Source organism: Phragmites australis, chromosome 11 (assembly GCF_958298935.1).
Source record: "Phragmites australis chromosome 11, lpPhrAust1.1, whole genome shotgun sequence".
Lineage (NCBI taxonomy): Eukaryota > Viridiplantae > Streptophyta > Magnoliopsida > Poales > Poaceae > Phragmites > Phragmites australis.
The window spans coordinates 33,693,962-33,715,490 of record NC_084931.1 but is presented as its reverse complement, the minus strand read 5'-3'; the positions used below and the strand labels follow the sequence as shown (position 1 = coordinate 33,715,490).

General features: G+C 43.1%; 2 protein-coding genes across 7 annotated transcripts; one reads left to right on the top strand and one right to left on the bottom strand.

Moving 5' to 3' along the window:
- The first annotated feature begins 1,931 nt into the window (after positions 1 to 1,931).
- LOC133884965 (transcription factor FAMA-like) lies at positions 1,932 to 5,112 on the top strand. Of its 2 annotated transcripts, none has more exons than XM_062324584.1 (4): positions 1,932 to 2,208; positions 2,332 to 2,961; positions 4,178 to 4,663; positions 4,762 to 5,112. In XM_062324584.1, exons 1-4 carry the CDS (start codon positions 2,167 to 2,169, stop codon positions 4,849 to 4,851), a joined length of 1,248 nt encoding a protein of 415 aa, XP_062180568.1. In that variant the 5' UTR covers positions 1,932 to 2,166; the 3' UTR covers positions 4,852 to 5,112. The 2 variants fall into 2 exon arrangements, with proteins under 2 accessions (XP_062180568.1, XP_062180567.1); XM_062324583.1 differs by having other exon boundaries at positions 2,329 to 2,961.
- A 329-nt stretch (positions 5,113 to 5,441) lies between these two features.
- LOC133884964 (jasmonoyl--L-amino acid synthetase GH3.5) lies at positions 5,442 to 10,629 on the bottom strand. Of its 5 annotated transcripts, none has more exons than XM_062324579.1 (6): positions 10,315 to 10,628; positions 8,536 to 10,018; positions 8,036 to 8,438; positions 7,840 to 7,941; positions 6,828 to 7,645; positions 5,442 to 6,188 (listed from the first exon to the last, which is right to left on the bottom strand). In XM_062324579.1, exons 3-6 carry the CDS (start codon positions 8,377 to 8,379, stop codon positions 5,644 to 5,646), a joined length of 1,809 nt encoding a protein of 602 aa, XP_062180563.1. In that variant the 5' UTR covers positions 8,380 to 8,438; positions 8,536 to 10,018; positions 10,315 to 10,628; the 3' UTR covers positions 5,442 to 5,643. The 5 variants fall into 5 exon arrangements, with proteins under 5 accessions (XP_062180563.1, XP_062180566.1, XP_062180562.1 ...); XM_062324582.1 differs by having other exon boundaries at positions 8,036 to 8,342; XM_062324578.1 differs by lacking the exon at positions 8,536 to 10,018 and having other exon boundaries at positions 8,036 to 8,342; positions 10,315 to 10,629.
- Positions 10,630 to 21,529: the final 10,900 nt, after the last annotated feature.

The following is a 21,529-nucleotide window of genomic DNA, read 5'->3' as shown; positions in this document are numbered from 1 at the left end:
AATTCCTTTTTTAAAATAAAAAGATATTTTCAACGACGCATTACTCTTTCTCTCCTCGGAAAAATGGCGCCGTTGGATTCGTTTGAAAATCATGCACTCAGTCACACCACAGAAAAAGAGGGGGGTTGAGAGCAAATGTGCATTATTGGATGTGAATGAATGGACATGTGCGATGTCTCGGAAGGATAGTGTAGCGAGCCCTCGTGGACCTCATTTTTGAAGTTGCTGTACGTATTCTTGCTTCAATAATACCACTACACTCGGTCTCTATGATCAGCGAGCAGAAATCATGCATCCTAATTTGTCAACGACGACATATGTATATAGCAGACGAAGGAATATATGGCGCTAAACATGCATGGTCCGCTCGATTCCACTTGCATTGTTTAATGGGAATGCATGTTAGAAATGAGCGTATCTGCGGGCTGCCTGTCGTCGCCTTCGTCAGTAGAAGTCGTTTTAGTCGTCAGAACAAGAGCTGAGCTGAGCTGAGAGAGAATTGCATGCATGTCGACAGATGGATATATTCAGGTCAGGTCATGTCATGCCTGGCGAGAACCAGCGAGGCGACGCACCTAACTCGCAGAAAAGGGCACAAGGAAACAAACGCGAAGCTGACCGAAATGTCAGCAGACGAGCAGCACCTAACATGCACAGACAGCCCGGAAAAGAGATACGTAATACTATAGAGAGATTCGCCCTGCTGTCTGACACTGCGAAGTCGCACTTCACTTGCTTCTTTGTCCAACTAATACTACACCGACGTACTGTGATACGACTGAAGTGGCGAACGGCATGACGCTAAATGCTTCTGTTCAGATCTGTTTACACTAAGATCGATGGTTTTGCATCTTGTTTTACAGAGCAAATGATGAGCAATTCATTTGGCTGTTGAGACCTCAGAGGAGGAGGGATGAGTTTCCTTTCTTTTGCCATGAGCTGTGGCTCCGTGGGAGGGAAAGAGGAGGTGACTTTTTTTTCCCTTCTAAGTGTGCATACTTCCTCTCTAACAGTAAAAATTACATTGATGTAACATAAAAATTACAAACCACTGATTACAGATGAATCATGTAGGAAAGCATAATTACAACTCAGTCCATGAGATGTCATAATCTTCTATTTCATCTCCGATCTAACCAACCAAACATGACATCGCCTCGTCGGAGTTGGACAGAGTAACACACCGAGGATAAAACTAGAAACCGTTCTCTCCGATAGCAAGGAAGCATCAGTTTTTGCATCATAAGGGTGTCACAAACAAGCCTTCGCATTGCTGAAGGGCTTTGTGAAACGGCTATCGATCGTTACTTTACCAGACAAGTAGCATATTGACACCTTCAACTTCGCCATCAATACTAAAAACAACATCGACAAACACACCGCTGAAAGAGCATGACCAAAAGGAGAAATGAAACCGACGACCCGTCCTCCCCGCGTTGAAAGGGTGGAGCCGTTGAATGTGACTGGTATGATGTGGCCTCTCAACGCTTGGATTCCGGAGATGGACCTCGTGGGCCAGTATCTGTAATATGGACCCGCTAAGTAAGATGGGCCCCGTGAGCGTGGGGGCCCATAAGAGCCGAACCTTCTTCTTCCTGTATGTTACGTGAACGTATCAGGAATTTTATTGGGCCGTTCCGATCTTATAGTCACGAGGCCCAGTCCACTAGCCGCACGGTGGAGCCGGCCGGATCGTCTCGCCGGAGGAGAATTATCACGGGCGGTGACCTATAAACCTCCACCCATGCATCTCATGTGGGAAAAAGGAGAAAGCAAAAGAGAGCGATCCGTGATCCATCTAGGCATGACGCGTCGACGGAGAGCGAGCGAGGAACGACGACCGGTCCAGCGAGCGGGGAGGGAGAGAAAGAAAAAAAGCAGAGGCGGGGAGCGCCGCGCATGTGAAGAACATAACTCACCGGCCGGAGCTCTGGATGTGTCAAAGCGCGCGGCGGGCGGTCGAATTCATCAGCCTCCTCGTCGTCTCCACGCGCTCACCTCCATCCCCTTGCTAGCTTCCTCATTAATGCATGCGCATGCGCACAGCGAGCGAGAGGCTCCTCCTAACGCAAACACAAAAGCTAGCTGGCTAGCTAGCCTAGCGTCCTCTTCATCCTCCTCTCCTTCTTGCTGCTCCCTGTACGGTGTGTGATCGAGCCTGCATGCATGCATGCATGTGTCCGCCGTGATCTGATCATGGACAAAGAGGTACATGTGCATGGAACGAAGCATATCCGCGAGGTTCCATGCATGCATGCATGTTCACTTCGGGATGCTGTTCTCTATCTGCTAAAGATTTCTTGTTTGTAATATAATGATCGTTCACAGCAGGGGAAGAGTCACAGTCACCTGGACAGCTTTGCGCCGCTCGACGGCGCGCCGGAGGAGCAGCCCGGCGGTGGCGCCGAGATGGTCGACTACATGCTGGGCCATGCGCCGCCGCCAAACGGGCCGCAGAGCCAGGTGTCCTTAGACAAGCTCAGCTTCTCCGACGTCCTGCAGTTCGCCGACTTCGGCCCCAGGCTCGCGCTCAACCAGCCCGCCGCGTCCGACGGCCGCGAGGACGTCGACGACTGCGATGACGACGACGACGACGACAGCTACTTCTTCAGGTTCCAGTCCCTGCCGTCCCTCCCTACCGCTCCTCCCCGCGGCGACGGCCAGAATCACCCGGAACAGGAGGGCAGCAAGACGGCCGACGAGGGGGGCGCGCACGACGTCGGCGGCGGCGTCTCCGAGAGCACGACGCTGGTGCAGCAGGCCGACGGCGGCGGGCGCTCTGAGAAGGGCGGGGACCAGGGGAAGAGCGGGCGGCGGAAGCGGCCGCGGACGGTGAAGACGACCGAGGAGGTGGAGAGCCAGCGGATGACTCACATCGCCGTGGAGCGCAACCGGCGGCGACAGATGAACGAGTACCTCAGGATCCTCAGGTCCCTCATGCCAGGATCCTACGTCCAGAGGGTACGTACTTATGCTGACCTCACTCGCTTTCACAATATTAATTGCAGCTAGCGGAAAATGAGCTAGGGATTTATATATCTCACTAGCTAAGTATAGGTGTCAACCAAGACACAAATAATGGATAAGATAACATCAAGTACAAATTTAATATATAAATATGTGAATATGATATAGGAGCATCGCTGGACGAATAAGTCATGAGTAATATCGTAGTTTGATTCTAGATGTGATTAAAAAATAAAATGAGATATATACTAATTTTCTTTCTGATTTATTCATTTATTATTGTTAATAAAATATGTCATATATCCGTAGCTGTTAGAAAGACGATAAAATGAGGGAGAATGATAAAAATGAGTAAATTGTTTAATTTTAGTGGGGTTTATTGGATGGGAGTAGAGTAAGGAAAGAGCTGATACTGGAATCACTTGTATTTTATATAGTAAAGACTTGCACATTTACACACATAATCTGGACGGCTAGGGTCCTTCACCATGCAAATAAAATTTATTCGGATGTAGTTTGCTTCAACATTGATCTGTTCTTTGAAACACTTTTTCAAAGGAACTAGTATACATTACTCAGCATTTCTTCGTTTGAGATTTTATTTGAATTACTCTCCTCGTCCATGCGATCCTCATGGATCCTCTGTCGAGCTTTCAAGGTCAGGGTTCACGAAACTAGGGTTCATTCATTAGGTAGGGATGGCAACAATAGAAGAAAGTGAGGTGGTGGCAGGCTGCCCTAACCAAGTGAGGGTGTGAGTGGAGTTAAGGCTGGGTGACAATTAGGGGTAGGAACAAGTCATGAGCTAAGCCTCGGGTTGAGCCACTTAAGTTTAGGCTATATCTTAAAATAATCTATTATTTATACAATAAAATTCAATATAAATTTATATCTAAGCCCCAAACTGTTATAGGCCTGATGACAATATACAGTGGCACAGTAACACTAATAGCTAATATATAGGGCCGGGTTACTAAGAGGAACTGCGACGAACAGTTAAACGCGCGCGGTAGGGGTATTGGATGGCGTATCGAATTACCGGCATGAAAAAATGAAATACGTGAGAAGTGAAAAGACGGTGATTTGTGGGGAATTAGTTGATTTTCCTTGTAAGAAAATGTAAGTTGAGCAAGGAGTAGATTCATCATCATATAAATTTCCCTACTTGAATTGATATAACTGAAGTGACTGACATGTACGGCGGCTGCAGGGAGACCAAGCATCCATCATAGGAGGCGCCATCGAGTTCATCAGGGAGTTAGAGCAATTGATCCAGTGCCTCGAGTCGCAGAAGCGGCGCCGCCTGTACGGCGGCTCTGGCGACGCGCCGGCGCCACGCCCAGTGGTGGACTCTGCCGGAGCCGGCGTGCCAACGTCCACTCAGCAGCAGGCGCCACCGCCGTTCTTTCCACCAAGCCTCCCATTTCCGGCGCCGTCGGCCGGCGCCGCAGCCAAGGTCCTGGACCTCGACGCGGGCGGCGGAGGGCTCCGGGAGGAGGTGGCCGAGAACAAGTCGTGCCTGGCGGACATCGAGGTGAGGGCGCTGGGCGCGGACGCCATGATCAAGATCCTGTCCCGCCGCCGGCCCGGGCAGCTGATCAAGACCATCGCGGCACTCGAGGACATGCAGATGTCCATCCTGCACACCAACATCACCACCATCGAGCAGACCGTCCTCTACTCCTTCAACGTCAAGGTATGTCACGTGTGTACATCGCGATCCATACATAGAATACGTAGTGTGTGTTGAAATGTTGATTCATGCGGATTAATTATATTGCTGCGATATGACAGATCGTCGGCGAGGCAAGATACTCGGCAGAGGACATCGCTGGAGCCGTCCACCAGATCCTCAGCTTCATCGACGTCAACTACACCCTGTGATCCGAGCGGTCTCTTTGCCAAGAAAGGGGGTTCCGGTTAATGGCGGCGACTTGTTTACTACTTAAGATGCTATTTGGCCACGTTCTATATGTGCGTAACCATATTATATTATATAAACTGTTCTTGTTCATTTCTATGTATGTAAACTGATTGGAGCAACTAAAACATTAACACTAGTATTATATTCAGCGACAATATGTATGACTGATGTGTGCTGCAATTATTAGCTGATTTAACAAGATGATGCTTTATACTGTCACATGTCCCCTGGATCTTTTTAAATTTTTTATCTACCCTAATCAGTGCATGCCTTTTCGTAGTTCCATGGGAGACCAACAATAAGATTGTGATGATGTTCATATGGTTCCCAGCTAGGGCCCACAAAGTGCAGCTGAAGAGTTAAATAACAGAGCCGAGCCATTTTTAAGTTATGCATAAAATCTGCAGGACTACATCAAATAACTGAAATAAGATGTTCAGATAAGAGTCAGGAACACCATAACCAGCTGGGGCAGAAATATTTTGGCAAGCTGTGTGTACTGGGCTCTGGAGTGTGCATATGCATTTGCTATGCACAACATCAGAACACAGGCAGCAACATCTTAACTTTTCTGATACCTCTCACTACAAATACATATAGCAATTTACAATGATTATTCGACAGCACCAGCACTAAAACAAAGTACTATGAAAAGAGACTAAAACAGACTGTTTTCTTTATCTGGATACTGAACCAGAACAAGGGAAAAAAGAAAGATAATTACATGGAACTACTAGCAGCATTCTTTTCTATCAGAGCCCATAGGCGGTACTGAAGTAACTACAGGTGGTGTTCGTGCTCAGTATCTGCAAGACCTTGCTGTTTGACGGGTTCACGAATCTAGGCGCCTTGAACTGACTCACAGCGCCACCAAGGCTCAGGAAATGATCTAGGATCTCTTTGAAAGTTCCTTTTCTGAGAATCCGTAGCTCAAGGGGGCCAATGGTCTTGATCTTCCTTGAACCCACATAACCCGCATCAGCGAAGGCTAGGTCCAAGCAATTGGCGCAGCTGCCTAAGACCTCGTCGCTGCCATCAGAGCTCAGCTCCCAGAAGATGACATAGCGACCTGGATCGCTTGACTTCTCCACAAAGCTCGTGAAATCCACAATCTCGAGTTTCTCACCTTCCAAGAGCTTGGCTGCCTCCTCAACAGCCAGCTGGAGGTCTTTCTCAGTGTTCTTGTCAATGTTGATGCTCAGGACTAGGCTTCTGCGGCAGATGAAACGGAGCTCAGGTGTTGAGTTGTGGAAGCTAGCTATCTTCACAATATCTCCAAGCCTGTAGCGGTATAGACCTACAGCAACGCAGCCGAAAAGGGATTGCTATAGTATTCGGATATACTGACTGATATATTTCTCCACCAACTTAACAATAAACTTTTCTATTGAAGTCTAAGGTTTACAATCTCCCCATCTAAGTGCCCCTGAAATTGCTTGTGACAGATATGTTAGGAGAACTAATAGCTGAGATAATAAAGCATCGAGATGTGTTTGGTGACTCTACTAACAACAAAGATTTGGCAATTGACAACTTTGGCTACCTAATATGATTTGAAGCAAACTGTAATGAGTAGGCTGCACGATTGGACCACAAATGTAAGCAACAATTACTCCTCCATGTGCTTAATGCATAACCTTGATGTATACACCACAAATGTGTCTTATGGTTCTGTTCAAAAACGTGCTCAAGCTTGGATGGACATGGCTAAGCAGTAATCATTTTCATCGAAAATTATAAATAATGCAAACCATCAGGCATCAGGTTATCATATACTTCTGAAATATTATAAGGTAATATATCTGAATCAGATGACAGCAGCAGAAGTAGAAGATATGATGACAATTGAATGTCGTCATTTGCTAAGTATATGTAACCCAGCACGAATCTTAAGTTTCAGAATTCAGAATATTTTGGTAAGAGAGAAGGAATGTACCTCCAAAGGTAGTTATTACAATTTCATAGATTTTGCCAACCTCGACTTCAGTCAGGCCAACTGGCTCCGATTCTATGTAATGAATGGAGGCATTGTTCTCTATCTCCTCCCCTTTCGGTTTCTCCAAAGGAATGAACTCGAAATAACCAGTCTGTGGGAGAACAGCATACGTCACCTGTTCAGGTGGCGCTGTGGGGTCTATGTTAGCACCAACCCATCCTTCAGAGGCACCGTAGTCAGCACTTATCAGTGGTAAGTGCCCAGCATAATGTCTTAATTTCTGTAGATATGGCTCCATGGATCCTGTCATAATGCCGTAGACATACTTTGCATTTGGCCAGAGTGCTGGGATAACGCCATACCAATTGCTCAAGCCCATACATTTCTTGTAGATCGAGTCAGCAAGCTCAGGGTTGGGCTTCAGCATTTTCGAAACAGCTTCACGAATTGATGGCACCGTAACTTTCTTTGAGAGAACACCATCTCTTATGTCAGCACAAATATCTTCCCACACCTCCTCGAATGTTTGAAATGCATGTACTAAACTGTGAGCAAATGTTGAGAACACATGATGGACCTCGTCCAAGCATATTAACCCACAGAGCAAATGACAATACAAGGATTGATGGAAGTCAGGGCCCAAGATAACTTCATCAGGACTGCAGCACTGAGACTGGATACCCTTCATTCCTTCCTTATAGCGTGGGCTCCGGTACAAGTTTGTTGTTGCAGTTGTAGCAAGGATGCCACCTTTTGTTACCACTTGCTTGCTACCATAAATAAACTGCAAGGCTTTTCCTTTGCCAATAGGGTATTCACTGCTCAAAAAAATTGTTTTAAAATTGAAGGACTTAGTAAGAAATCCACAAACCAAACCAAAATTTTAATCACATTCACATCTCAGAAATTTATAAACAAAATTAATTTGTGTTCCATTTGGTCAAACAAAAAGTCAGCGCATTCAGAAGTGGTAGCATTACTTGAGAAAATATAACATATTGAAGCTTCTTACCGGTTCCTAAATGCGTAAGAAGTCCGGAATGTTTGAAGTGTGGTCTCAAGCAATTCATCATTAAATGGCAAGAACTTGGGCTTTCCCTGTGTTGTACCAGAACTGGATCCAAAGATAGAAGAAACCAGGTTACAAGGATCTATCTTCATAGACCAATAAACACAATAAGAGAACACATTTTTCAAGGAATGAGTACCTGAGGGAGAGGGAGGTGACGGGCTTGCCAGTGAGCACTGGGGAGTTATCACCATCAACAATCCTTTGGATATATGGCTCAATATCACTGTGCACGCACAACGGGATGCAGGATTTGTAGCTCTCTACATCAGTCCTCCCTCTGAGGCCAAAGTTCTTCAGATATTCAGCATCAGCATTCAGATCGAGGATCTTTTTCAGTGTATCCTGCTGCACGCGTCCAGCATCACGTGTTAACGCCTCAAACTCGTTGATAGTGTCTTCACAGCTACAGATCGGCATTTGCACGGGCAGAATCATGGTATCACCTGGTTTGTAAGAGGAATCATCGCAGCAAATCTCCATAAAGAAAGATTGCAAAATTTTGGGCAAATTGTGGGCTTAAAGCTGAAGGAATTGCTGTGCTGCAAATTTAAATGAAATACTAGGAAGTTAAACAAGAGAACGTGTGGCAAAAGATTATGCTACTTGTAACCACTAACTGAGATGTAAACCAAGAACCTGAAATGCAGTTGGGTCATCACCAGAATGGTAACAGATTATTGAGGACGAAGAACTCTATTGCCGACAGAAGAGCTGTTCAAAACACACTAATCTTCCAATGAACCGCATAGCATTGCAAGCCCGGATGACAAAGGGGAAAAGGGGGAGAAAGGAAAAAAAAGAAAGCAAAAGTTGTATACTGTACACCTACTAAAGCAATGACCATGAAAAACAAGGCAACTTTACAGACCACCTGTACAAACATTGACAGAGAAATGTTAGTTAGCCTTTACTTTCCGACAACGTTTACTAATTCAATACGTCAGAATCTCAAGAAAGTAAGGCATTATTGCTCGATTATTTTACTAGAGATTCCACTAGCACAAGAACTACAACATGAGACAAGCCTATAAAAGCTAGATACATACTGCCAGGAAAACTAGTGGTCTTGCTACGGTGATTCCTGATGCCAGTTTGACGATACAAACGATAACGATAAAGCGGTAATCTTAAAGAAACAAACATTAACATAGCAACAAATGCAGATGATCAGTGGCAATTTGTAAGCCTACGGTTCACCGTAACAGAAAATCGTTTCAACCAACCAACCTTTCGGTGCCCAGGTTAGCAATACAACCTACCACTGACAACTCAACGGAAGCCTTTACACATCAGTCATATAAATAAATAAATACTCCAAGTGGTTGGAAATATCTGGTTGGAAATGTAGATTGTTTTAATCTATTCAACTATTTTTAAATATAAATTATTTTTGAACTTATATATATATTTTTTTCTCTTTTGACCTTATTTAATAAATGATACAACACTCACGAATCAATGAGTTATATTTTTAAATACAGAATAAATAAAAGATAATAAGATTATTTGATCTATTTTCTTAATATTTATGTATAAGTCTAAAATAATGTACGATCGGAGGAAGTATATAAATATATATATATATATAGTGAAATACTTGACCAATCTTACGGATGATTTCCAAAAAAAAAAAAATACAGACTGATGGTTGATTTTGCTGAACTATTTAATAGGGTCCCTAAGACCCTAACACCACAGAAAACATGCTGATGTCATGTGAATGGGCAAGAAATGCCCAGAAAGGCACAGGCATGGGGGAGACTTCCCGGGCGGACTGAACAGGAATCCACCATGGAGGGAGGGGAAGGGGGAGTAATTGCCGCACGGCACACTCGACCTAGTACTAGCTAAAAAGAGGAAGCAAATCCACACAGCTGACTGTGCAAACATTGCCGAAAGAAGGATAAAAATGTGTGCTTCGACTACTCAGATGCGAACAATCTGATGGGAAAGCTGCTGTGCCAAATGCTTTGCACACTGCACCCAAACCCAAAATTCTTGGAGGTTAAAAACGACTGCCCTCTGGACCAAAGCGAAAGAGGAAAAGGAGAATATATGCTCTGAATTTGTTCTGGCAATCTTCTTTGAGAGGTATGGGCGAATCAGAGCACGAGTAAACCTGCGACAGTAAACACATAGCCCTTTTAATAGCTCGCCGACCCAGAGATTCTTGGAGGATTTTACCGCCGAAGGAATCGGAAACCATGCGGATAAACATCTAGAAGGACAGGCATGGTGGTTCAGCTATAAAAACCACCAAAAATTTCAAACTCTACGGACTGGAGTATCAGTCCCGGAAAGAAAGATTTGAATTTGAGATTGGTCACAGGTCACAGCAAAAGAGAGGCGCGAGCAGAAGAAAACAAACTCCTGGAACAATCCAACTAACCATCCAGGCAAGCAAGGGCTCCTTACCAAGAAAAGAAGAAATCAATTCGAATCCGGATGGATCTGCACTGGCGCCACCAGTAGAGGGACGAGGGGCCGGCGTCTCTGAGGCGTGTTCACCGGTCCCGTCAGGCGAGGAGGCTTTGCTCGGCGATTGCGGGAGCCTGGAGGAGGTTGCGAGTGTGACGGCCCGGCCACCGGCGAGCTTCTGGGGAAGACAAGGCGGCATGAGGATTTCGGGAGCTTGGCTCATGGGATTGAGGAGAAGGCAGCAGCAGCGGGGGAGGATTATAAAGAGGGAGGAGGAAGAGAGCAGAAGAGGTGCAGTTGCGAGCCGTCCGAAATGTAGGGGTCCAAGTGAAAAATAGGACAATTGACCGGGCTACCCCTGTCTGCCTACCATCCAGGCATGTGTGTTCATCCCTATCGATGCGTCCGAATTGTCATTGTCACCAGTGTCTTGTCTCTTCCGCCTGAATGACTGACTGGTGGGCCTACTTACCCACTCGTCGATACCATGCATGGGTTGGATGGTATCGGGATCCCTGAGCCACGTTACTTCAAATTGAATTTATGCTATACTGTAAACAGTAAAATTATTGAATTACTATAGTATTTGGAGTTATAGATTCTCCTCTTGAAGATTATTTGGTGATCTCAGCATGTCTACAGTGAACTAATTGCACCCACTTCTGCTTCTTCTTCTTCTTTTGCGAAGGCTGGAGCTCTCAGATCACCAGCAGGGATACAAACTTCAGGTACAAAAAAGAGAAAATTCGTCACTTGGTTAATACCTTTTCCCTTTGAAAACAACCACCTTTCCATGTTCTTAGCATTACTTTTGGTTCCAAAATAACATTCTTATGATATTAAAAATATAAAATATATTTGGCTCATGGAGTACATATAGTTTGGAACTCTGGATGATTCCAAGATATCTCATGTTGCCTCCTTTTTTTGACAAACTACTTGGGTGGCGATGATTTTGACATACTGCACGAGTTATTTCACCTTCATTACATTTTATTTGTCTTGAAAAGCTAGTATTGCCATTTTAGTAGACATCATGTCACATCTCTAGACACCATGCATGCCACAATCTCTTGGTGAAAAAATATCGACCATTTCAACAAAAAAAATCTTGGTTTGCCCTTTTTCACGTAATTAACCATCTTAGTAACATTACTATAGAATCCATTTAGTGAGACACTCTTGTACAGACGGATCTATGAAGCCGTATATATGAAGTATGTCACAGACGGCTCCAAACTAGAACCGTCTGAGAAAATAACAATAAGCAATTACAATAAAGTGGAACACTACAATACAGACAGGTTAAAAACTACAATCGTTTGTATTGTTCCTTATTTACAGACGATTTCAAATTAGAACCGTTTGTATAAAAAGAAACAGTACAAACAGTTCTAAACTAGAACCGTTTATATTATTAGTACTCGTGGTATTTTCGCGCGAGGTTAGAGGTTGCAGGTTCGACTCCTAGAAAATGCACTCATGGTATCTCGCGTGAAAAATCGTGTGACTTGCGATCGTGTCTATATAATAATATAGGGGGCTGATGTGGGTAGAAAAATATATTTTTAGATTTTTTACTCAGAAAACTTAGTACAAATGGTTCTAATAACAAGTCATCTGTACAAATGATTTGTATATACGGTTAAAAAATCATCTATACAAATCTGATTTGTACAGACCTTTTTTCACTGACAGTTAAATAAGATTCTCACACGAAGTTTCCAAACCACCTATATAAATCTTTTTCTACTAGTGTAACTGCAACTTGAGTAGAGTCAATTCCAGGTTTACTCGCTTACAACCGTGCATGACTTTATTCCATTAATGGCATGTATAGTTTACTGACTTCCACTGAGAATACATACCATGGTATTATCACTTAAAGATCGACATATGTACACATGAACTATATAAAAAGTATATTTCGCTATTTTGGCACCCATGATGTATGTGCAACATTTCTTTTTTCCCAAATACCAATCGGTTCCCTTTGTTGTTAATGTTGAATATGTGTCAAATAATGAGTTGATTATGTATTAAATTTGGAGTCTATTAGCAGTATATGGTCATATTAGAATATGACTTCTTTACTTGTCTTCTCATAAATACGAGAGAAGAGATGATGTTGTAGCCATGATAGTATAGTGATAGGCTTGCAAGGGCGGCGACAGTTCTGTCGGGATCCAAAAGCGAACGGTGTTGCAACTATAGGAGAAACGTCCATAGTTATATTCCGGAATATAGATTTTAGCTAAATCTCATTAACAAATAGTGTGCCTCTTGTATTGTATGTGATTTCATGTGCATCGTCACTTTCGTAGGGCTAAATTTCCTAACATCTAATTTGTTCCTTTGGTATGCCTAACCACCACAATTAGTACTACGACTTACCTTGCGTTACTTTGTCAATCGTTATAGTAGTTTTGCAACCTGCACTACCGTGTAACCAATGCAAATTGGTGAAAAGATAAAATCCCACTTGCATCATCATCACTATAAACATGAGAGACTTTCCTTCTCAGACGACGAAAACTGGAGTACATATATATTTACATGCAGCAGCAATGTGACGAGTAACCAACATGCAAGGTTACCTGGCTTGAATTTACCTAGCTAACTAGTTGCATGTATTACTCAATTAATGTGCACACTCTGACACTTCACTTAATTGGCATATATGATTCTCTGTCCCTGCCGGAAATAGAAAATAACTATACATACGAAGATAGTTGCAGCAGTGATCGATGTCTTGTAGTGGCAAGGGAGGTTGTGACGGGTGTCGGGGCCCTGTCTCTCTAGTCTCTAATCCCAGCCGTTGCATGTCACCTTCGTCCTCGGGTTTCTCCGCCGTGCACGTCGTCGTCGATCGGTCACCTGTGGCTGTCAAGATAGAGGTCGATGGAGGCCGCCGCTGGTAATGGAATCCAGGCCAGGCCAGACCATGTACTACTAGTGCAAAAGGAGGGAGCTCGAGCCCTGGGCTTTACTTTCGCTCCTCCATCAGAGGAACACTCAGCGGAGTGGCAACGCATGCACATCAGATGTGGATGTGGCAAGGCCGGCCACCACGTGAAACAATACCATAAGCGGTAGGTGATAACAGCTATGAAACAATATCACTTTAAACATGTCACTATAACTAATTATAAGTGACGATTAAAGATCTATTACTAAAGAAAATCATAAATAATGGTTCATAACTGTGACCCGTCATTTATAATTGATATATATATTTCATATTTTTTAAAAAAAAGTCAAAAAAATTCACCCAACTCATCCTAACACATAAGATATCATTATCGCTACGTGTCTCTTAATATTTTTCAAATTATTTTTATACTATACATTCCATAGTAATCAAACTCGCAACCTTCCCTCGCGCGCACAACCCCCATACCATCTCACCATGCGTGCATTCTGAAGAGAGCCATAGATCTTATCATTTTAACTTTTTCATCGAAGATCATATGTGACGGGTCATAACCGTGATACGTCACTTATGACAAGTAACTGATGACTGGTTTTCAGTTTATGTGACCTAGAGTGTCTTCCGCAAAACGGATATAACTTTTGCATACGGACTAGGATTTTAAATTTTTTTACTCTATAGACATCTATAGAAAAGGTTATATCTGTTTCTCCCCTATTTTGTTAGGCTTGAGGAATTTTTTAGCCCAAAAATAGCCTAAAAGATTAAGTTATCATCCTCGAAAGTTTCTGCACCATTTTGAAAACATATATTTGTGTCCATAGTGGTTACCCTTATATTAAACTTGAGCAAAAATAATATATATTTCCTATTTTAGTACAACTGAGGTGAGATAAAATAAGAAAAAAATAAAGAAATAAAAAAATATTAGTGAGCTAAGTATCTGTGAATATCATCATTATTAATTAGTCATAACTTGATCCGACACTGATATCAAGTTAAGTAATAAGTCACAACTAAATCCGTCGCTTGTAACTTCCGAATCACGCCATGAACCGACCGGCCGGCCAGACCCAGTTGCGAGCGAAATGCAACTTGCATGGTCAGTCGGTCAGTTGGACTGTTCCCGTGCGGCCGCTTTATTCGCCGTCGTTGTACGGACCTGACCTCTCTTCCACGCCCAGCTGTCCTCTCCGGTAGCGTTCGGAATAATGCTGCTGCCTACGCGTGCAAAGATCAACTACTGTCACGTTCAAGGCCTGGCTCGATTTGTACAAGTCAGCGACGATAAGTCATGCACTACCTACGTAATTTAGTGCATGGCTTTATTCAGATAAATAATGCTAGTACGTAGCCAATTATCCAATCAAGCCCTTGTATTTTTTGTATGAACATGTGCTAGCACTACATAAAAAGCTAGCAAAGTAACATCACATAAGTGACGGCTAATGTTCTATTAATCACAAGTCTATTAAAGACACATCACTAATATTCATTTTAATTGGGATCATATATAGACTCATCACTGAAGAGTGATCATTAGTAACGAGTCGTAATATGACCCGTCAATGATGATAATAGAGTTGTGTCTCGTCACTAATGATTAAATCATCAGTGATGAATCATCCTAGACTAGTCATTAGTGACAGATCAAGTTGTGACCCGTCACTAATGATAATATCAGCAGTGACGAGTCGTCCAAGACTATTCATTAGTGATGGATCGTTCTAGACCAGTCATTAATGATACATTTATTAACGACCGATCCTTGTATGCCAATCATTAGTGACGGGTTAACTTGTAATCCGTCACTAATGACTAACTCTGGTCAATAATGATGGTATTCGCGTTATGTCCGTTTTACCGAATGCACTTCGAGTCACCTATCAAATTATTAACTCTAGTCAATAATTAGTCATTAGTAACGGGTTAGGATTATTATCTGTCATTAATAACTTTTTTTCACACAGTATAGCAAGCAGATGACTAATCCAACAACCATGAAAGTCAAAGCCCGGTCAACAAAAGAAAGGTATTTTTTATTAGGGGTTGATATATCTAAAGGGCCGGTAGATTATTTGCGGCTCAATGATATGCGTGGTGATCGTGGCCGTACTGCGTCCAAGAGATGAGGCAAAAAGTTTAACCCACACGAAATCAACACATGAGATTGACTTGTTGAAGAGACAATAAACCATTTTTTTAGACCAAAGGCAGTAAGCTAACTTCGAATTTTTCACTAACCGAGCTTGATCTGACCAATGTCACTATTTAATATAATTTAGCTAGATGAATTTATCACATGCTCTAAAAGGCAAACAAGTTGCATGGTGTGTTTACACTAACATAATGCAACTTGATCTTATATATACTACACAAGGTTTACTTTATTTATGCACGTGAGACATGAGAAAAAGCTGTTTCATTTCAAACTAATTTTCGAAAGAAAAACTGTAATTTAAAACCGGTATTTAGGGTCGTGCAGAGAAAATAGTTTTTTTGGCCATAAACGGGAGATTTATTTCAATAAAAGAAAACGATGGCGGCATGGATCGGTTCGGAAAATGCTAGGAATCGGAACCGGGAAGATCATTAAATCTCGTGTCTTTTCCGAGATTTATTTGGAAAAAAGAAGGCCGCATTTGAGCTGAACTTTCACCCGTCACACCGCGGATCAGAATTTCATCAACCCTTGCAGCACCACATGTGTTGGTCAACAAAATTAAACATCAGCATCATCCATGCACGCCTGATCCACGATCTCACTGATGATTCTGCTGCCCCCTGGCCCCCTGGCCTTCCATGCATGCCAGTGAAACATTATCACATGCATGCTGCAACACGCTTGTCATTTGAAAAATCCATGAATGCATGCATGGCTCAAGGCGAGCTAGCGCCATTGCCGTGTCCACAAGGCCGGGTTCGATCGTGTTTATTGCGCATGCACGTAATCTTTTTGTGGTTTAGGTAGGACCGTGCATGCAGTCACACACACATTCGAAATTTGTAGAGAGTGAAAGAGAGTTGACCGCAAGATTGGACATAATCCTTTGGCTTGGAGTTTTTTTTTCAAAGGAAACATGATTTGTTTGATACTCGATCATGGCCGACAATACCTAGCTACGAGTGAGGCCAAGAGCAACCGAAGTATGCATTTGAAAAGACAACCTAACGCTAAACAGGAAAAGGAAACTGGCGTGCCCACTTCTGTGTCAGTCATCATTTATCATTACTACCATGAAGAATCCAACGGCATGAATCTGTAGATTTTTGCCTACGAGGAGGGAGTCAATTAACGAGAGAGAAAAGTTAACTACTTACCAGTAGCTCTCTGAGACGTATACATATTTTAATGCACTTTATCACATGTGAATCTTAAATAAATTTGAATATCATGCTATAGCTAATCCATTTAAGAGGTAGTCTATTGTATTATCTACATGTGACATGAACCATTCGTGTAGCTAGTAGTTGATTGTATTGTTGGAGATGTTGTGACAATTTCACTTGCATGACACGGCTAATTCGAAGGCAAGCTGTTAGCAAAGTTTTCAGAGAAAATTATATGTGACATTCACTACTATAGAATTATATATTAGTGCTGGTTGAAAAACGGTTTCACTGTCGTTTTTTTAACTAACACTCTTTACTCGGTACTTTTAGTCAGTGACTATCAGTGGTGGATCTGGAATCGACACTAAAAGTTCTTTTCCATACCGGTTTATGCCTCAAACTGGCACTGATATGTGTTCTCGAGCCCAAAAAATAAATGAGCTCACTCAAAAGAGCCGACTCGACTGTCGTTTGTGCCGCCACCACCATCGTCCTCCTGCCACCTACCACCGCCGTTGTACTCAAATCGACTTATCTCATGCATATAGACATATCTCACAATCAAAATCATCTCATATAGTCTCCAGAACTCAACCTCTAACATAATCAAGCACCTTAGTTCTACAAGACGAACGTTAACCGGCAAGAACTCGACAACCTCTGACAAATCTGCAAGAACATAAACCAAGTAATAGCCCCTCCGGTCGGTCGTGCGACACACCCAACAGTGGCACCGTACTGCAGACGGCAGCTGGCCGCGTACCCCCCCTGACCACACCGCTTAGATCTGGTGGTTCCGCCGGTAGAGGGCAACGATGAGCCACGCGGACTTGTAGATCCAGCCATTGGCCAGTGGCGGCGCTACAGACCGTCCTTCGGCAGCACCCGCCGGCCAGTGACGCCCTTACGGGACGGCGCTCCTTCGGGGCACGAGGCCAGTGGTGCCCACAACGCTTCTTCCGGTGTTGCCTCCGCTGATCGACCACACTTCTTCAAGGTGGACGACATCGTACTGTAGAACTAAGGAGGCCAGAGGAGTTGAGGCTGGAGGGGAGGCTGGTGGAGGCAGGAGGGGAGGAGGCCGAACGAGAGAATGGATGAGAGAGAGATGGGGGTGAGGACTCGAGGAGTGAGGTCGCGAGGGTGAGAGACCGAGAGGATAAGGACGCGCTTGAGTCGTGACTGAGCCAAGAGGACGCCAGTGCGAGCCAAAAATTCATTGCATAAAGATTTCAGGTCCGATCATACTATCAATATCGGTTTATAATACTAACTGGTATTTATACTAGTTTTCAGTGCTATTTTTTATCTGAATGAACGAGTTGATGCTTAGTATTTCTACCAGCCGATATTAATACCCTATCAGTGCCGGTTTTAACTAAAACGACACTGATAAGACGATACTTATAACTAGCTATGTAGTAATTATTATTTTCCTTACCTTTTTAATATACTCTTTCTCTATGAAGCTAATAAGCTTTACGTATTCAACTGCCTCAATCTCTTTCTCTATGAAGAGAGACAGCGACGATGAAACCGAACCATTAAGCTAGCTCTTTAAAAGACTTGAAGAAGCTTCCGCGTGCTTAATTTTTTACTTCTGAAAAACAATTTCAGCATAACATGCACCATCAAAGGACCATGAGGGGAAAAAAGGACGAGCAAAATGGCCGTCCCGTACGCACAAATGCGTCATTTTCAATGCGCGAATAAGGCGTCCAAATCAGATTCGATGTGATGCTTACCTGCAGCGTACAAATCCAGGGCAGGCTGCAAGCAACCACGGACGGTTCTGCCCCGGCCCCCTGCAGCAAAAACTGTAGAGGATGCAGGCAAGGAGCCACTTGCACTGTAGTACTGAAAAATTGCATGTTCCTGTTTGCAGCTCAGACAAACCAGAGCTGCCAAACACAGCACAGTGCAGTACTAGCAAGTGTGGTACTGCTGCCTGTTGCCTGCCTGCCCATTCACTCCTCTGTAACCAAAACGTCAGGCTGGTCGCCAGATCTGAAATCTATCAGCCGATCGATCGGATCGATTTTAAAAAAGGTTTGGCTGCAACTTGGTTCCTGGTACAGCACTACTCGAAAGGGTAACGGCCACATGTTTATCCGGACCACGGAGGTGGTGCAGAAACAGCAGCACATCACGTCTGCCTCTCTCTCTCTTTTTTTTCCTTCCAAAACAAGATTCATGTCTACCTTTTAAAAGAAGATTAAATGTATAGAAACATGGAGCTATCTGGTACTGAGCAAGTGGGCATAAACACACCAGCCCAAGGCACCGCACCAAGCACGCCCAGCATATATTTGTCAAATAATTGTCGCTGTTGGTCACCCATCCACGACAATTACACGTATGCAGGCCTGTGAGTCCAAGCTTGGTAGTCACATGAATCACATGTTGGCACGGGCGACAAAAGATTCCCATTTGAATGTTTTCTTTCTTTCTAGCTACCTACGTACTGTACTCCCATTTGAATGATGAAACAGGGACAGTCTCTACAGTAGTGTCTTGGGCCTTGACCCTTGGGTGCTGCATTATTATGTCCAATCCAAACCGTACCATTATTCCACTGGGCCTTTTCAGCCCGTTTCTGTGGAACGTGCAAGTTACTGTCATGTGGTCCATCCGCGTTGTCAACCTTACTCGTCTGCAGCCCAAACACTTGCTGCCGGCCTTGAAATTACATGCCCGTTTGTTCCTTCATCAAGCGAGACTGCGAGAGTAAAATCTCACCCATGAATTAGCGATATCTTATGAGTTCTATAGTTAAATTGGACCAACTTTAATAATGGTGGTGATCTGGTGGTCACGTGTATGTGTCGCTTATTATTGAGCGAGATCTTGTTTTCATCGCACGCTCTCGACTGACGTTAGCAAGTTATTTGAGTCACAAGCCAGCCAAGAGAAGTGGAACAGAGCAGAAGCAGAGAGGGGGGGGGATAGGAGGGGAGGGAGAGAGGGGACATCGGAGGCGAAGTCTTGTTGAAGATTTTTTATTTATTTTTTTAAGATTCGACAGGATAATCATTATTTTTAGATTTTAACATACGTTAGAGTTTAGATGTAGGTTAAAATATATATCTAGTTTAAAACAAAGGTTAGGTATAGTTTAGCAATTAGATTTAGTTTGTACGTATATTTTAGTAATTAGATGTATTATTTAGACATATGTTAGGTATTAGATGTAGGATTTAGATATATTATAGATAAAACTTAGGTAATAGGTGTAGAATTTAGAGGTTTTTGATGTAATGATTTGGATTTTTTTTGGTTGTAATATAGATTAAATGTTGGATCGTGTTTTTATTCAATCCTGTATTATTGTAGATGTAGATTTATGTATGTATTTTTTTCTCTTGGAATATAATGGTGAGTTTTTATGTTGATGGTTGGCAGTTATGTCGATTAAGCGGTTGTTTTGTGAATTTTTATGGAAATAGTGAAATATTTATGTTCTAAAAAAGATAGTACTACCGATCTTTGAGTTAATGGACAATGGTATTTTTAGATCTATGCAGAAAAGTGTTGGGCATTTATATGGCTAGTTGATACGAGGTTTTAAAATAGACCCTGAAGTTCAACAAATGATCATTAGCATTGTGGTTAACTGCATGGGATATGGTGTATATTGGGAGGTATACTTGCTCAGAAAAAATCAAGTATGGAGAATATACCTATATGATGTAATGAGAATAAATTGGCCATCTATGTTGCTTGTGCTATGAAAGAATATGGAGAGAAGTAGGGAGATGTAGGGTGAGGGGTACGCAAAAGAGGAGGAGGACGATGCTGAAGAGTTTGATGAGGGGAAAGTAACGAGAATGATGAATCAGACGCTGTTGAGTTATCGGATAATCCGATTGAACGCACAGACGAGGTAGACGAGGTGGAACAAATCCCTTCTCTAATTACACTATGGAGCGAGATGATATTCGGATCATCGAAGCTTCTGATTATGACATATTGTATGACGTTCCTGTTCCTACGAACATGAATAATTATAACTTTAACAACCTTATTTGTGAACGAGGTGAATTAGATGTCATAGGAGTATACGTATAATGAGGTGACCGAGTGACTAGCTACCTACCAATTAGATCATGAATGATGATGTGGCTCAATAAGCGATATCATTTCGACGATAGTTTTATATTGTAAAATTAAACAACAAAAAATATGATATGAAATGTGTAAATGATGCTCACCCATTTATAAAGTAAGACCTTACTCTGGTGAGTCAACAGACGATAATAGGCTAGTCTTGAAAGTTTTTAAAACAAACATGTAATTTTACAAATATTGAGAAAAATAAAAAAATTCCAACGCATTCCGGTCCACGAATATTAGACGCCGACGAGAGAAGACGGCGGCCCCATTTTCCGTGATCCAGACTGCAGTTGCGCAGTCCAGACCAGAGGAGCTTGTTTGTTGCTCGGGCCCACCATTGATGGATCGATTGTGATTGATTAGTGAACGAGAACGCAAGCGCTTGGCGCAACTGGATGGATGGATGGATGGATCCAATGCCACGGGAATTTCGGTTTCATTTCAGGGTTTCTTGGAGAGTCAAAATTTGACTGCATTTTTCATATGCCTTTTTTTAGGGGAAAAAAGAAAAACGCCGTCCCGAAGGATCTAGGTTTCCGTTAAGCTCCTGTCTCGCTAATCCACTGCTCTGCGTGTTCCGCTGACATGTGGGCCCCTGTCGTCCATCCCAAGGATGATCCCGCGGGGACGACGGCGAGATCTCCCCGTCCGCTACCTCCCCCACAAAAGATTACAAAGCCACGAAACAGCGACACGCACCCACTCACTCCACTGTCACTGCAAGATGGACCCACCTTACCGACATCCCGTTGCTGGTCCCACGTGCATTGACACAGAGCCTACTGTACAATCGCGTGAACGTAGCATTTCGTCGAAATACAGTAGCTTAATAGT

What these genes read in the sequence shown, in the direction of transcription:
- LOC133884965 (XM_062324583.1), top strand. Translation starts at nt 2,167, where the DNA reads ATGCATGCATGTGTCCGCCGTGATCTGATCATGGACAAAGAG. An exon ending in CAGGATCCTACGTCCAGAGG is followed by an intron (nt 2,962 to 4,177) that starts GTACGTACTTAT and finishes CGGCGGCTGCAG; the next exon opens with GGAGACCAAGCATCCATCAT. An exon ending in TCTACTCCTTCAACGTCAAG is followed by an intron (nt 4,664 to 4,761) that starts GTATGTCACGTG and finishes GCGATATGACAG; the next exon opens with ATCGTCGGCGAGGCAAGATA.
- LOC133884964 (XM_062324578.1), bottom strand. Translation starts at nt 10,540, where the DNA reads ATGAGCCAAGCTCCCGAAATCCTCATGCCGCCTTGTCTTCCCCAGAAG. An exon ending in TCTTACGCATTTAGGAACCG is followed by an intron (nt 7,646 to 7,839) that starts GTAAGAAGCTTC and finishes TTTTTTGAGCAG; the next exon opens with TGAATACCCTATTGGCAAAG. An exon ending in TGTAATAACTACCTTTGGAG is followed by an intron (nt 6,189 to 6,827) that starts GTACATTCCTTC and finishes GCGTTGCTGTAG; the next exon opens with GTCTATACCGCTACAGGCTT.